The following is a 13214-nucleotide window of genomic DNA, read 5'->3' on the forward strand; positions in this document are numbered from 1 at the left end:
GCTGGAGATCAGCAAAGTCAACTTCAAAACAAATTTGTCTCAAGTTGGGAGATTGTGTGAATGCATATGGTGTATCATATTTTGGGAATATTGAGAGCCTCTGAACTGGAAATAAGAGTAGATTATTGTACAGAAACAATCTGTGATACATACTGGGGAAGAATAATTTAACATGATACCTTGGTGCACAAGGACAGATTTGCATATTCTTGCAGTTGCAAAGAGTTCACATACCTGTTGTCTGGTATTTTCTCAGCCAGCCCAAAGTCTCCCACTATTGCAGAGTATCCATTCTCATCTTGCTTTATCAAACAGTTCTGCAAATAAACAAGATCAGCACTCAGTCATTTGAAGGTAGCGGGTCGATGCAGTGATAACTTTATGCAGCTCTGAGAACAAGGGGTTATTTTCCTGATTATTTTATGTTTGATGTCTAATGCAGATCCCTCATTGTGTTGGTGAATCAACTACTCTTCCCTTGACGGACTTCTCTCACATCACCTACCAAATGTCTTCCAAAAATCTCTATTGGATCCTCAAGTTTTGGTCATATGCTCCTGGTGCTTATAGAAGAAAAAATTACATACCCCTGGTAGTGTTCTTTCGACAGGAGGCTCTCCCACGTATATTCCTCATCTTAGAATAACTCCTTCCAGCATCAGCGGCTTTGTAATTCTCTTTTGCAGTAGAGGGGGGGCTGTGTGTCGGCGTTGACTCAATGTCCATCAACAGCCTCCATCTGCTATTGAGGCAGACGTCACCCATGGTATATATAGCACACACTGCGCCCATTACTTTAGTTCCTAGTCCCCCCCCCCCTCTGGTATCGGAACACCTGCATTTGTGAGGTCAAAAGTTCAGGCTCTCAGGAAAGAAAAGTATAATGCACGAAAATTCTACTGAGGGGTAGGATGGCAGGGGCGATGTAGAATACATGGGAGGAACATCCAGTCAAAAGAACCTTACCCGGGGTAAGTAATTTGTTCTTCCAATGGAATGTGTCCTCATGTTAGGATACACTCCCACAGCAGTATTGGATTGGAAGTGGGAATTTATAATTTGTCATTAATGCTGTGAAGCACAGCCTTCGAGTCCAGACAGTAATATCTCGTAAAAGTATGTAACAAGGACCAAGTGACTGCAACAGAGATATCCTGTACTGGCACCCCTATCTGCACGGATGAAGTGGATACACCCATTGTCGAATGTGCCTGCAAGCCCACAGGGACATCTTTACCCGCCAGGATATAGCACTCTGTGCTTCATAGAACTATCCAACGGGATAAAGCTTGTTTTGCCACTGCAAGACCCAGTTTGTGTCCAGTGTATCCAACAAACTGGTCATCCTGCTTCACCTTTGTCATACAAGAAATATGAAAGCTTAAAGCCCTTTTGCGGTCAAGTCGATAAAGCCTCTCTTGTTCCTTTCCAGGATGAGGCAGAGGATAAAAGGTCAGTAATACAATTTTCTGAGAGAGGTGAAATTCCAAAACCATCTTTGGGAGAAAAGTGGGTCGGACTCTCAGGACAAACTTTTCCTTATAAAAAATGGAAAACGGTGGTTTGCACGACAAAGCCTGCAACTCGCTGATATGATATGATTGGTTATTTATAACTCGCTTAATACCCAGAGGATTCTAAGCAGGGACCCAGGGTTCGAACCTGTGTTGCTCTGTGTCGTCTTGCTTCCAAGGCGAGCACGTTGCTCCTGAGCTATCCTCCCGAGACATCTCGGAGCAGATGTTATGGACGTTAAAAAAAGACTGTTTCAATTTTAGTAACCTTAAGGGACAAGAAGCGGCTCAAACGGAGCACCCATAACAAATTTCAAAACCAGATTTAAATCTCAAACGGGAACCACAAAAGGGACTGGAGGGAACACATTTGTGAGACCTTCCAAGAATTGAATCACAATAGGCATTTTGAAGTAAGATGCTTGCTATGGCATGTGCTTAAATATGGAGAACATTGCCAAGCATCCCTTCACAGTGCCAACCTGGAGCGCTAGATTGGCTAGATGCAGTAGGAAAGATAACACCATAGGTGTGTTGCACAGAAAATGGTCCACATTCTTATTTCTCGACCAGCTGCAGAACATACAACAGCGATCGCCGTCCACTACAAATGCGTACCCTAGAGTTCCTCTTGGAGGAAATGTCACTGGAGCAAAACAGTTTGCACTAGCTGTTGACAATAGATGCAAACACATTCACTCGAGGGTTCCCCAAAGGGTGAAGATCTCCTGCAAGACTTCCTGAGCTAGCTCCCACTCGGCAGGAGACCATCTGAATGTGTTGAGCCCTAACCTCGGGTGGCAAAGCTTTCCCTGTGGAAGCATTCAGGACCTCTACAATGATTTAGAACTTTTGTGAAGCTATCATGTGGGACTTCTTGAAATAGAGGGAGAATCCCAGGCTGTGGAGTGACTAGCAGGTGATGGTGAGGGATTCCAGGACTGTTTCTGGAGAATGGGCCCTGATCAGCCAATCGTCCATGTAGGGGTAGACGCAAATCCCTTCCCTCCTGAGATTCACTGCCACCACCGCCATCAACTTGGTGAAAACCCTTGGGGAGGAGGTCAGCCCGAATGGCAGAACTCAAAACTGATTAATGAAAACCATCAACGCCAAACCTCAGGTACTTTTCCTGTGCTTGTGATGAAAAGGCACATGGAAGTAAGCATCCTGAAGGTCCAATAACGTCATCCAATCCAGGAGCGCCCGATGAATCTGAGAAAGGGTAACAATTTTGAATTTGTACTTTACTGAAGAACATGTTCAAGTATCTCAAGTCCAAAGTGGGTCTCTATCCTCTGTTTATGGGGAATCAAAAGAAATAAGAGGCGTACCACCCCATGTTCCTTTCCGTCACAGGTACTTGTTCTATAGCACCTTTTTCTAGAAGAATGGACATTTCCAGCAAGAACAACGGATCCAAAATTTTGCGGGAGGGGCTCACCAGTGGATGATCCAGAGGCCATCTCAAAAGGGAGAGGCAGTAACCCTGGGCCACTGTTTTCAAGGCCCAAGCACAGAGGTAATGACCCACCATTCTTCCAAATGCTGACAGCCTGCTATGATGAATCAACAAGGGTTCCCCCAGAAAACCTGGCCTGAGGCCCTTCTCATGTGGCCAGCGAAATGTAGGTGCTTCCTGATCCAGCCCCTTGTAGTGTTGTTCTGAGGGAGGATCACATAAGGTCAGCGAAGCAGGTCAGGAGGAACGGGAAAACCCCTTTTCCAAAACGCCACTCTTCTAATGGCATACTGAAAAATAAATAAATCCTAATTATACCATGAAGGGACTACAAGTCCCATAATTCCCAAGGTACTGCTACGAAGAAAAGGAATGAAGAGGTAAAATATTGTAGAAGTGGTCAGCTCATTACTGCAGATGACCCACACCTGAGGGAGACAGAGGTTTAAAACGCCCTTTCAGGTGCAGGCCATAGAGTTGGCGTTCTTGGTGAAGAGTAGAGGAAGTCAGAAGCAGCAGAGCTCATGCTGGCAGCCCAGACAGAAGCTGGAAGAGAGAGAAAGAGACAGAGAAAGAGACAGAGAAAGAGACAGAGAAAGAGACAGAGAAAGAGACAGAGAAAGAGACAGAGAAAGAGACAGAGAAAGAGAAAGAGACAGAGAAAGAGACAGAGAAAGAGACAGAGAAAGAGACAGAGAAAGAGACAGAGAGAGAAAGAGAAAGAGAAAAAGAGAAAGAGAAAAAGAGAAAGAGAAAAAGAGAAAGGTTTACAAACCAGCATGGATTACGCAGACACCGTTCACTTATGGCTACTCCCAAAACCATTCAGTCCCTTCTGGCAGTTCAGACCTTGCTACTTTGCATGTCTGGCCTTAATTAATCCTAGTGCTACACACAAATGCTCTCTCATTACCAGATATGCCCTGGAGAACAGATACATCCTCAAAACCACAGAGCTCACAAAGTTCGATAATTTATTTTGAAATGCACATTAATTTGCCAATCCCAGCAAGAATCAATGTCTACATTCAGGAGCAGCGTACTCTTGGTCGTCTATGTAGCACCACGGCAAGTCTATCATCCTGGAGCACTGAATGAAGGAGGGAGGGAGTTTGGCAAATATGGTATTTTGATTTGTAAATAAAATGAGAGGCATCAAGGGGGGAAAAACAGTCATTCAGAGCTATTGAATTTCGGAACGATACAAGTCTGCACGGGCAGAGGTGGGTGCATGGAGCAAGGGCATATAATACAATTAATGGTGTCAATAACAACTAGGTCTGATGACGATTTCTGCAGTTTTTCCACAAATGCATCGAGGCGCCACCATGCAAGGAGGGGCGGCAAGGGGAAAAATAGATGGACAATCTCCAAGGTATGGTTTGGTGCATTCTTATTGTGCAAGTGCGCAGACCGGTGCAGGGGGGGTGGGAGAGTGCAGGGGGGGGATGGGAGGGTGACTGGGAGAGTGCAGGGGGTATAATCTACGATTATTAAACATCTCTTATGCCACCTACCATGGTGTGCCCATTGCACAAAACAATCTAGATGAGTAGATAAGCACCTACCGTGTCACAAATTGATCAGTCGAGCGGACCAATGCATAAATTAAACACTAGCCGGGAGGATAGCTCAGGGGCACATGCTTCCCTCAGGCACATAACTAATAGGTGCAATCCATCGTTTGGCGCTTGCAAGGTGGCAGAGTACAGCATTAAGAGCACTAGAAATAAGCAATACAAAAATCCCAAATAAGGTCCGAGGGCGGGGGGGAGGGGGCGACAAACAGAGGTTTGCCCTAGTACGGTTAGAAGTCCCCAGACATCACTTAGATGGGCACCTTACTGACAGCAGAACGAAGGGGCTTTCTCAGTTTTAATTTCCCCTCTAACTAACAAGCTGAGGTGTATTTTCTTTCTTTCTTTGCCTAGAGGTGGAATTATTTCTGTGTGTTATGCTATTGTGTGACTGGGCACAGCAGGCCAAGGGACAGTTTGGCCAGGGGCTTCCCAACTACCCAAAACAATCAAATCTGTATATTCGGTATAAGCCACAGAAGAGTACATTTAAAAATGCTACCGATTCCAGAGAGTCATTTCTAGGAACCCGCGGGACCTGGCGCTGACCATGTCAGCCTGCACTACAGCCCCATTTGCTCTGGTCGCCAATAATATAAAAGGCCAAATGCCTCCAAGTCCAGGTTTAGTGAACCTCACACAGCCTTATGTGGTTTCTCAACAGGCATAAGTACTCCTGATGACAGTTCAAACCGCAGGAAACAGACATAGGTACAAGGGGGGGTAATGGGTGATGTATGCACAGAAGTGTATGCGCAAAATGCCCTCTTGTGCACTGCCATGGTGAATTACCGTCCTCTACGCAAGATCTATACAAGAAACCTTCAATGATAAATAATTGGATTTTCAAGGTACACGCATTAAAACGGAAGAAATAGACTAAACCCTTCTCCACAGAGGTTATGACGCAGAACCGAATAAGGTTTTGAAGTGTGTACATTCCTGCAGATTTCCCATGCTGTGGCGAGAGCCACAGTTTTCTACTAACCATGGCAACGCTCGCCCAATTAGCCTGCAAGGGCAAGCAAGACATTACTTCAAAAGAGCATTTACAATTCCTAGAAAAGGAACAGCAAAACGTACTGTATTCTCCCCCCGGCCTCTGAAAGTGAGCGGAGCAATATAAAAAAGAGGTATTACACAATGATAGGGAGGTAATTATCCCACAGTTTAGGAGTTATTATGTGAATGAGTTATGTTATACATTTGTACTGCGCCGGTCACCACTGTCCTGGTGTTACAGCGCTTAGCCTTCAAGCAGATTGTTAGCAGTCCAATTTATTACAAATGTAAAGCATGACTGTATTAGCCAATACGTGCTCTGAGATGGTACTATGTCAGCTTTAATATAGCTAAGTATCCTTGATGACGCAACAGTAGGTCAAACTCCAGCGTTTTAATGAGGTTTCAACTAAATTCTGGCAATGGGATGCACAAACACTCAGGGTGACCTTCGAATTAAGAGGCACCTGGACTTTTTTTCCCAAAGATACCCGATATTGGAGTGATGGTAGCGAGCTAGTCTAACTCCTCAATGAGGACTTTTAGATGGTTCTCTTCAGACAACTTCAGAATACAGGTCTTTTTTTCCCAAAGAACCCGATATTCGAGTGATGGTAGCGAGCTAGTCTAACTCCTCAATGAGGACTTTTAGATGGTTCTCTTCAGACAACTTCAGAATACAGGTCAAAACGGTGCATTTTGGAGCACATATTTGAATAGCTGGCGTCCTGCCACTCCACAACAAAACCCATAGATGGGGCCCTGATGCCAGACAACAAAACACCCATACCTGGTGTCGTGCCTCTACATAATTGCACAACACAGAACCCATATCTGGCTTGCCAATGTGGACAGGTATGCATCACCATAACTAAACAGTGATAGTTGCTTATCTGCAACTATTTCTCCAGCATTGGTATCTTTCATAGATTCACATTCTTGAATTAACTGTCAAACTGGGAATTTCCAGTGTATAATATCACACACAAAGCTATGGACATTGCTAATAAAATCTTCAAGGCTTCCTTTTTGCCGTCTATCCACCTCATTTTAGTCCTTAGTTCCCCTAACCAATGAGGTGGCAGGGTTTTAACTCCACCACAGGCAGCCGCCATCTTCCAATGTGAGCCTCAAGTCAAGTGACTGATACACTGATGATTGACTAACAAGTTGGAGCAGCCTCACATGGGAGGGTGCATGTGAATCTATGAAAGATACAAAGCTGAAGAAATACAGTTACAGGTAAGTAACTAAAACTTCCCCCAGCAATGGATCTTTTATAGATTCACATGCTTGAATAGAATAACAAGCATTAGTAGCATGCAGTCAGACGTTTGTACCCTTTGTAATCTCCCTTTTGCATGCTTAAAAACGGAAGGGAGAGAAAGTAAAGCTGCTACTGCCTGCAGATGTCTCTGGGAGAGTGGGCGGGTTCATGCTCTGGAAGGGAATCTCTCCTAGTTTAATGGCAGTGAGCAATGCAGCCAGCTACTCTACAACACCAGGCCTTGCTTGGAAATGGCTTGCCCTTGTGTTGTCCTGCATATGCGATAAACTGTTTTGGAGACGCACAAAATGATATATCATATCAAGGCACTTATCAGTTGTACGTACAGGTTCACGGCACGTTTAATGTCCAGGCAGTGCAAAGAGCTCTCTGCTGATGTGGTTTCGAAATGAAGTCGGGAAAGCCATCTCCATTAGAGTTAACTATGAGGCTATGTTAGGTAAAACCTTGAGACAAGGTCTATGCTTGACACAATCCAGAGTCTACACACAGTGCTTGCAAATCACTAATGTGCCCAACCAAGGTTATTGTGATCAGGAATGCCAACTTCCATGAAAGGAACTCGATGTCGCACTTGTTAATGGGCTCGTAGGGCGCCGTCATTAAGGCCACTAGAAGGAACAAGTTACTTACCTGTAACTGTTGTTCTCCAGCATGGGTCTGGCATGGATTCACATGCTCATGAATATTCCCCGTCGTCAGGCTGGGAATCCTCGGTAAAGAAAAAACCAGTATCAGTTTCGTTTCTGATCTGTCTTTCGTAGTAATAACCAATCACTGGTCTCTGCGTCATACTGACCACAGCCAATGACTGCCCTCTACCTAAGCACCGCCTCTGGCAGCCATCTTCAGATTTGGAAGCACGTGAAGTGGCAGTATGACCAAGTGAAGAGCCGCAGAGGGGTAGACGGGAGGGTTCGCATGTGAATCCATGCCAGACCCATGCTGGAGAACAACAGTTACAGGTAAGTAACTTGTTCCTTCTCCAGCATGGGGTCTGGCATGGATTCACATGCTCATGAATAAAGAATACATAGCAGTACACACATGCACAACCACGGGAGGTGGCAAAGGCTCAACATTAAGCAGTACATCAAACTCAACATTAAGCATCTTACCTCCTCACCAGTCTCACCTCAGGCGAACAGGTTGCGCAGCACTGCTTGGCCGACCCTTGACTCCTCCCTGGAATCCCGATCGACGCAGTAGAATTTCGTGAAGGTGTGCGTCGACCTCCACGTAGCAGCCCTGCATATGTCCAGCAGGGGCACACCAGAAAGGAACGCCGTGGTAGCTGCGATCGCTCTGGTGGAATGGGCTCTCGGACGGCCAGGCAGCGGTCGGTTTGCCAACCGATGACAGTACATGATACAGCCGGAGAGCCATCTGGAAATGGAAGCCTTCGAGAGAGCCTTCCCCTGATTGACAGGTCCAAAGTTCACAAAGAGTTGTGACGTCTTCCGAAAACACTTTGTGCGGTCCACGTAGAACTTCAGCGCTCTAGCCACATCCAGCGAGTGCAAAGTCCTCTCAGCCGGCGACGAAGGCGACGGGAAGAACACAGGCAACACCAAGGGTTCGTTGAGATGGAAGTCCGACGGTACCTTGGGCATGAAGGAGGGGTGCGTCCTGAGCACTACCCTCGTGTCGTGAAAAGTCAAGTACGGGGCCTTGCATGAAAGGGCCTGGATCTCTCCCACCCGTCGTGCGGAGGTGATGGCCACAAGAAACGCTGTTTTCCACGACAGAAACTTCAACGGGGCCGAGTGCAGAGGCTCGAACGGAGGTCCCATGAGCTTGGTCAGCACCACGTTGAGCTCCCACGCCGGGGCCAGAGCCTTCACCGGCGGGAACGATCTGAACAGTCCCTTCATGAACTCTTTCACCAGACGATGAGACCACAAGGACGTCCGGCCCGTGGTTCTGGTGTATCGGGAGATCGCAGCAAGATGAATCTTGACGGACGCGTGTGCCAGTCCAGCTTTGGCCAGCGTCAGCAGGTACGGCAGTACCTGGGGAGCCGTAATCCGTAGAGGGTTAATCTTCTGTGCGTGGCACCAGACAGAGAACCTCTTCCATTTGTGTCCGTAGCATTTAAGAGTCGAGGACGCCCTGGCCTTTGCACGAACCTCTCTGCAGTCGGCCGGTATGTCGTATCCTCCAAACTCTAGCGCTGCAGGAGCCAGGCCTGCAAGTTCAGCGATTTCGGGTCGTGGTGGAGGATGGCGCCTCCTTCCCTGGAGAGTAGATCCGCGTCCACCGGCAGCTTGATTGGCGGGGACTCTGACAAGTCCAGAAGGTCCGGGAACCATATCTGCCTCGGCCACGCAGGTGCGACGAGGATCATCCTGCACCGTGACCTCTTGAGCTGGTTGATGAGCCGGATTAGCAGTGGCAAAGGAGGGAACGCGTAGAGGAACAGGCCCTCCCAGGGGAACGAGAAAGCATCGCCCATGCTCCTCGCCTGGGGAAACCTGCTGGCGAACCTCCGGCACTTGGAGTTCGTCGCCGTCGCGAACAGGTCGATCTGGGGTGTGCCCCACCGTCGGAAGAGGCGATCCACTAGATCCTGCCGTAGTTCCCACTCGTGGCACGAGCGCAGCTCCCTGCTGAGTGAGTCGGCGATGGTGTATTTTATCCCTGCCAGATGAAACGGCACCAGAAACATCCTTTGGGCGACGGCCCAATGCCACAGGTCCTGCGCCTCCTTGGACAGCGCTGGGGAACTGGTTCCGCCCTGTTTCCTGATGTAAAACATGGTGGTGGTGTTGTCGGTGAAGATCCTCACCACCTTGCCCTTGAGGGACGGAAGGAAGGACCTGAGGGCCCAGAACACTGCACGGAGCTCCAGGACGTTGATATGGAGGGACTTCTCCGTCGGGAGCCAAAGGCCTCTCGCGAGCAGATTTTCGGTGTGCGCTCCCCACTCTTCCAGGGAGGCATCCGTGGTCACTGTCTCCTGGTGGTCTGGGGTCTGGAAGTCCATGCCCGCCGTCAGATGCGCGCGGTTGCCCCACCACCAGACCGCTCGGCGGAAACTCTCGTCGAGTGTGATCCTCTCCTCGAAGCTGCCCGTCGTTTGGATCCAGCGCGCGTCCAGGAACTCCTGCAACGGGCGCATCCGGAGCCTGCACATGGGAATGAGGTAGATGCAGGAAGACATCATTCCGAGGAGGGACTTGATGGACCTCACCTTGGCCGCGTCAGAAACCAACATCTGCTGTACCTTGCCCATGATGGACCTGGTCCTTTCCTCCGACGGGGAGGCCAGAAGGGACACTGTGTCGAGCTTCGCTCCCAGAAACAGTGCGTTTTGCGCGGGTACCAGGTGGGACTTGGCGTAGTTCACGGAGAATCCCAGGTCCGTGAGAAGTTGGACGGTCCTTGCCGTGTGCTCCACGGCGAGCTCCTTCGTCTTGGCTCGGATGAGCCAGTCGTCCAGGTAGGGGTAGACGTGGATCCCCTCGCGGCGCAGCTGCGCCGCCACCGGTGCAAGGCACTTGGTGAATACCCTGGGTGCCGACCGTAGTCCGAAGGGGAGGGCTTTGAACTGGTAGTGACGCCCTTGGACCACAAACCTGAGGAATTTTCGGTGCCCCTTTAGGATGGGAATATGGAAGTAGGCATCCTCCAAATCCAACGACGACAGGAAGTCTCCTTCCTCCAGCTGACCCAGGACGTGCTGGAGTGTGACCATCCGGAACTTCTGCGCCTTGATGAACTTGTTCAGACGTTGCAGGTCTAGGATGGGGCGCCATCCTCCCGTCTTCTTCTTCACGAGGAAGTATCTTGAGTAAACTCCGGAGCCCCGAAGCCTCTTTGGGACGAGTTCGATGGCGCCCTTCCTGAGCATCGCCTTTACCTCCAGGAGAAGCTGGAGGGACGTGAAGCTCTTTCCTGGCCACGGGTGGGACGCGCGGGCACCTTCTTTGAAACTCGAGCGCGTGGCCCCGGGCTAAGGCGTCCAGCACCCAACGGTCGGTGGAGATGGACTCCCACACGCTGACGAAGCTCGCCAGCCGGCCTCCCACCGGGGTGCTTCGGTGGGGGCCGGACCCCACGGCCGGTTCAATCCTGTTTCGACGAGGCTTTGCCGCCTTGACCTCCTTGGCGACGACGGCGGGGTCCGCCAGACTTGCCTCGTCCTCTGTAGGCCTCCTGAGACGACGAGCGGGCCGCTTGACGGTAGGTGGAGAAACCGCCGCCGGAACCTTTGGAGGCGCCCTTGCCTCCGCTGCTCCGAAAGGGCGTCCGTCGTTGCTGCAGAACCCCAAGGGCCCGGGCCGTCTCAGTGTCCGCTTTAATGGCCTGAAGGGAATCGTCCACTGTTTTCCCAAACAGGTTGTTCCCATCGAACGGCATGTCCAGGACTCTGGTCTGTACGTCTTGACGGAAGTCCGTAGCCTTGAGCCATCCACGCCGCCTAAGGCACACGCCGTTGCCCAACTGGCGAAACCCAGTGTCGGCGATGTCCGTCGCAATAGTGATGGCGTGGTCCGACGCCACCTCACCTTCCTGTAGGATCTCTAGGGCATCCGCCCTCTTGTCGTCCGGTAGGAAGTCCAGCAGGGGAGCCAGTTTGTACCATAGCTCCCTGTCGTAGCGGGCCACGATAGCCAAGGCGTTGGCCGCTTTAATCGTCGTTGCTGCAGACGAGATGACCCTGCGTCCCATAGCGTCCAATTTCTTTCCCTCGCCGTCCGGTGGGGAAGTCGATGTGGAGGCCGCACCCCCCCCCCCGCTTTCTTCCTGGCCGCCGCGGAGACGGAGTCCGGGGTAGGCTGCGCCCGGAGGCACAGGGGGGCCGCGTCCGGGACCCGGTACTTCTTCTCGTACCGGTCTCTTCTAGCTGGCGTCGTGGAAGGGTTCTTGAGGAGGGCGAGGCCCTCATCCCAAATGTCGTCCAGTAGAGGCACCGCGAGGACAGTCTTCCTCTTGGCCTCGCGCCGTTGATAAAGGAATCCTTCCTTTTTCTTCTCCTCAGGGCAGAGTTGGAAAAGCTCGGATGCCCTGGCGATCATGGAGTGGAACGATCCAATCTCGTCGGGCGGAGAAGCCCTGGTGGGAGGTGACGACGGTAGATCCTCGTCGTATACCTCGTCGTCCGTACCCGTCGCTGCCGTGTCAGTCCCCGTATCATCCCCTCGGGTGGACGGGGAGGAGGGCTGGACGGGGCGCGACGGCTGAAAAGGAGGTGGAGGGTGAATCCTTTTCTTGGGCGGGGGAACACCAGAAGGTCCCGGATCCCCCGACGGGAGAGGTTCCTCCGTCGGCAACGGTAGTCTCGTCCTTATCTCTGAACATAAGGACTGTATAGCCAACAAAATGGCCGCCGAGTTGTCTTGCGGCGCTGGCAGAGGGGAATCCGACGGGCGATCAGGGGCCCCGTCGGCACCCTCGACGATGTCGTCGTCGCCTGCGTCGGGATCCATCCCGACGGGCCGGTCTTCTTCCACGCCAAGGCCGTGGCTTAAGACCTCAATCAGCTCCTCCTCCGAGGTTGAGGCCGAATCTACGACGACGCCCTGCCCCCCCTTTTTCTTCCCCGCCGGGGATTTCACGGGGGTCCTATCGATGGGCACAAAAGAGGACTCCCTCCGAGGTGGCAGGGAGACTCTGAGCCCCGAGGTCGCCACCACTGGTGTAGCCTCCACAGGCTGAGCCAGGGCCGCCGCGACAGTATCGATAGAGGGCTTGGCCGGATGGATTAAGGCCTTCACCACCTTAGGTGCGCTCACCGCCTTATCCTTGAGGGGGGGGACACTGCCTCGCTCCCCCTCCGATGGGGCCTAGCTCGACCGGGGTCTCTCCAGGAGCTTCGCCGGGTGCTCGCCCTTCCTCTTACCCGACCCAGAGCGTTGGCTCGTGGCTGAAGGTGCCGGGGAGGGTGCGCCCTGCCTGGCGCCCGTAGAGCCCGACCGTTCGGCGCTCCCAGTGCCAGCGGAATCGCGGTGCTTGGCCTTGTGTTGGACCCCCGTCGCCGGGGCGTCCTCAAAGGTCTTAGAAGACCGCTCGGATTTCTTCCTCTTCTTCTCGCCTGACTGGCTCTTCCCTTCCAGCCAGTTGGCGAGACGTTGATGGCGGTCCTTCATGGTCCGCTCCGACATGTTGCCGCAAAACGCACAGTCCTTCTCCACGTGCATCTTGTCCTCATGTAAGCAGTAGAGACAAAAGGAGTGTTCGTCCTCCTTAAAGACGTTCTGCAGCTGGCATCCAGGGCAGATCCTGAACAGCTTTCCGGGCGTCGAGCTTCCCTTCTCCTGGGCCATGTCCGGGCCTGAGAAACTTCTGGAGTCCTCCAAAAGCGTAGCTCGACGAAATCTTCACCCTTGAGGGGCGCAGACGAATCCGACACGGGTCCCCGTTGATCG

General features: G+C 51.3%; 1 protein-coding gene across 3 annotated transcripts in view; it reads right to left on the minus strand.

Moving 5' to 3' along the window:
- TESK2 (testis associated actin remodelling kinase 2) overlaps window positions 1-13214 on the minus strand; it is an 864966-nt gene that overhangs the window by 253318 nt on the left and 598434 nt on the right. For all 3 annotated transcript variants that reach the window (XM_069642367.1, XM_069642366.1, XM_069642368.1), the window contains one exon: window positions 235-317. In XM_069642367.1, coding sequence (XP_069498468.1) covers window positions 235-317 — 83 coding nt within the window. The remainder of the gene's footprint in view (window positions 1-234; window positions 318-13214) is intronic.

Source organism: Ambystoma mexicanum, chromosome 1q (genome assembly GCF_040938575.1).
Source record: "Ambystoma mexicanum isolate Mex_15411 chromosome 1q, UKY_AmexF1_1, whole genome shotgun sequence".
Taxonomy (NCBI): domain Eukaryota; kingdom Metazoa; phylum Chordata; class Amphibia; order Caudata; family Ambystomatidae; genus Ambystoma; species Ambystoma mexicanum.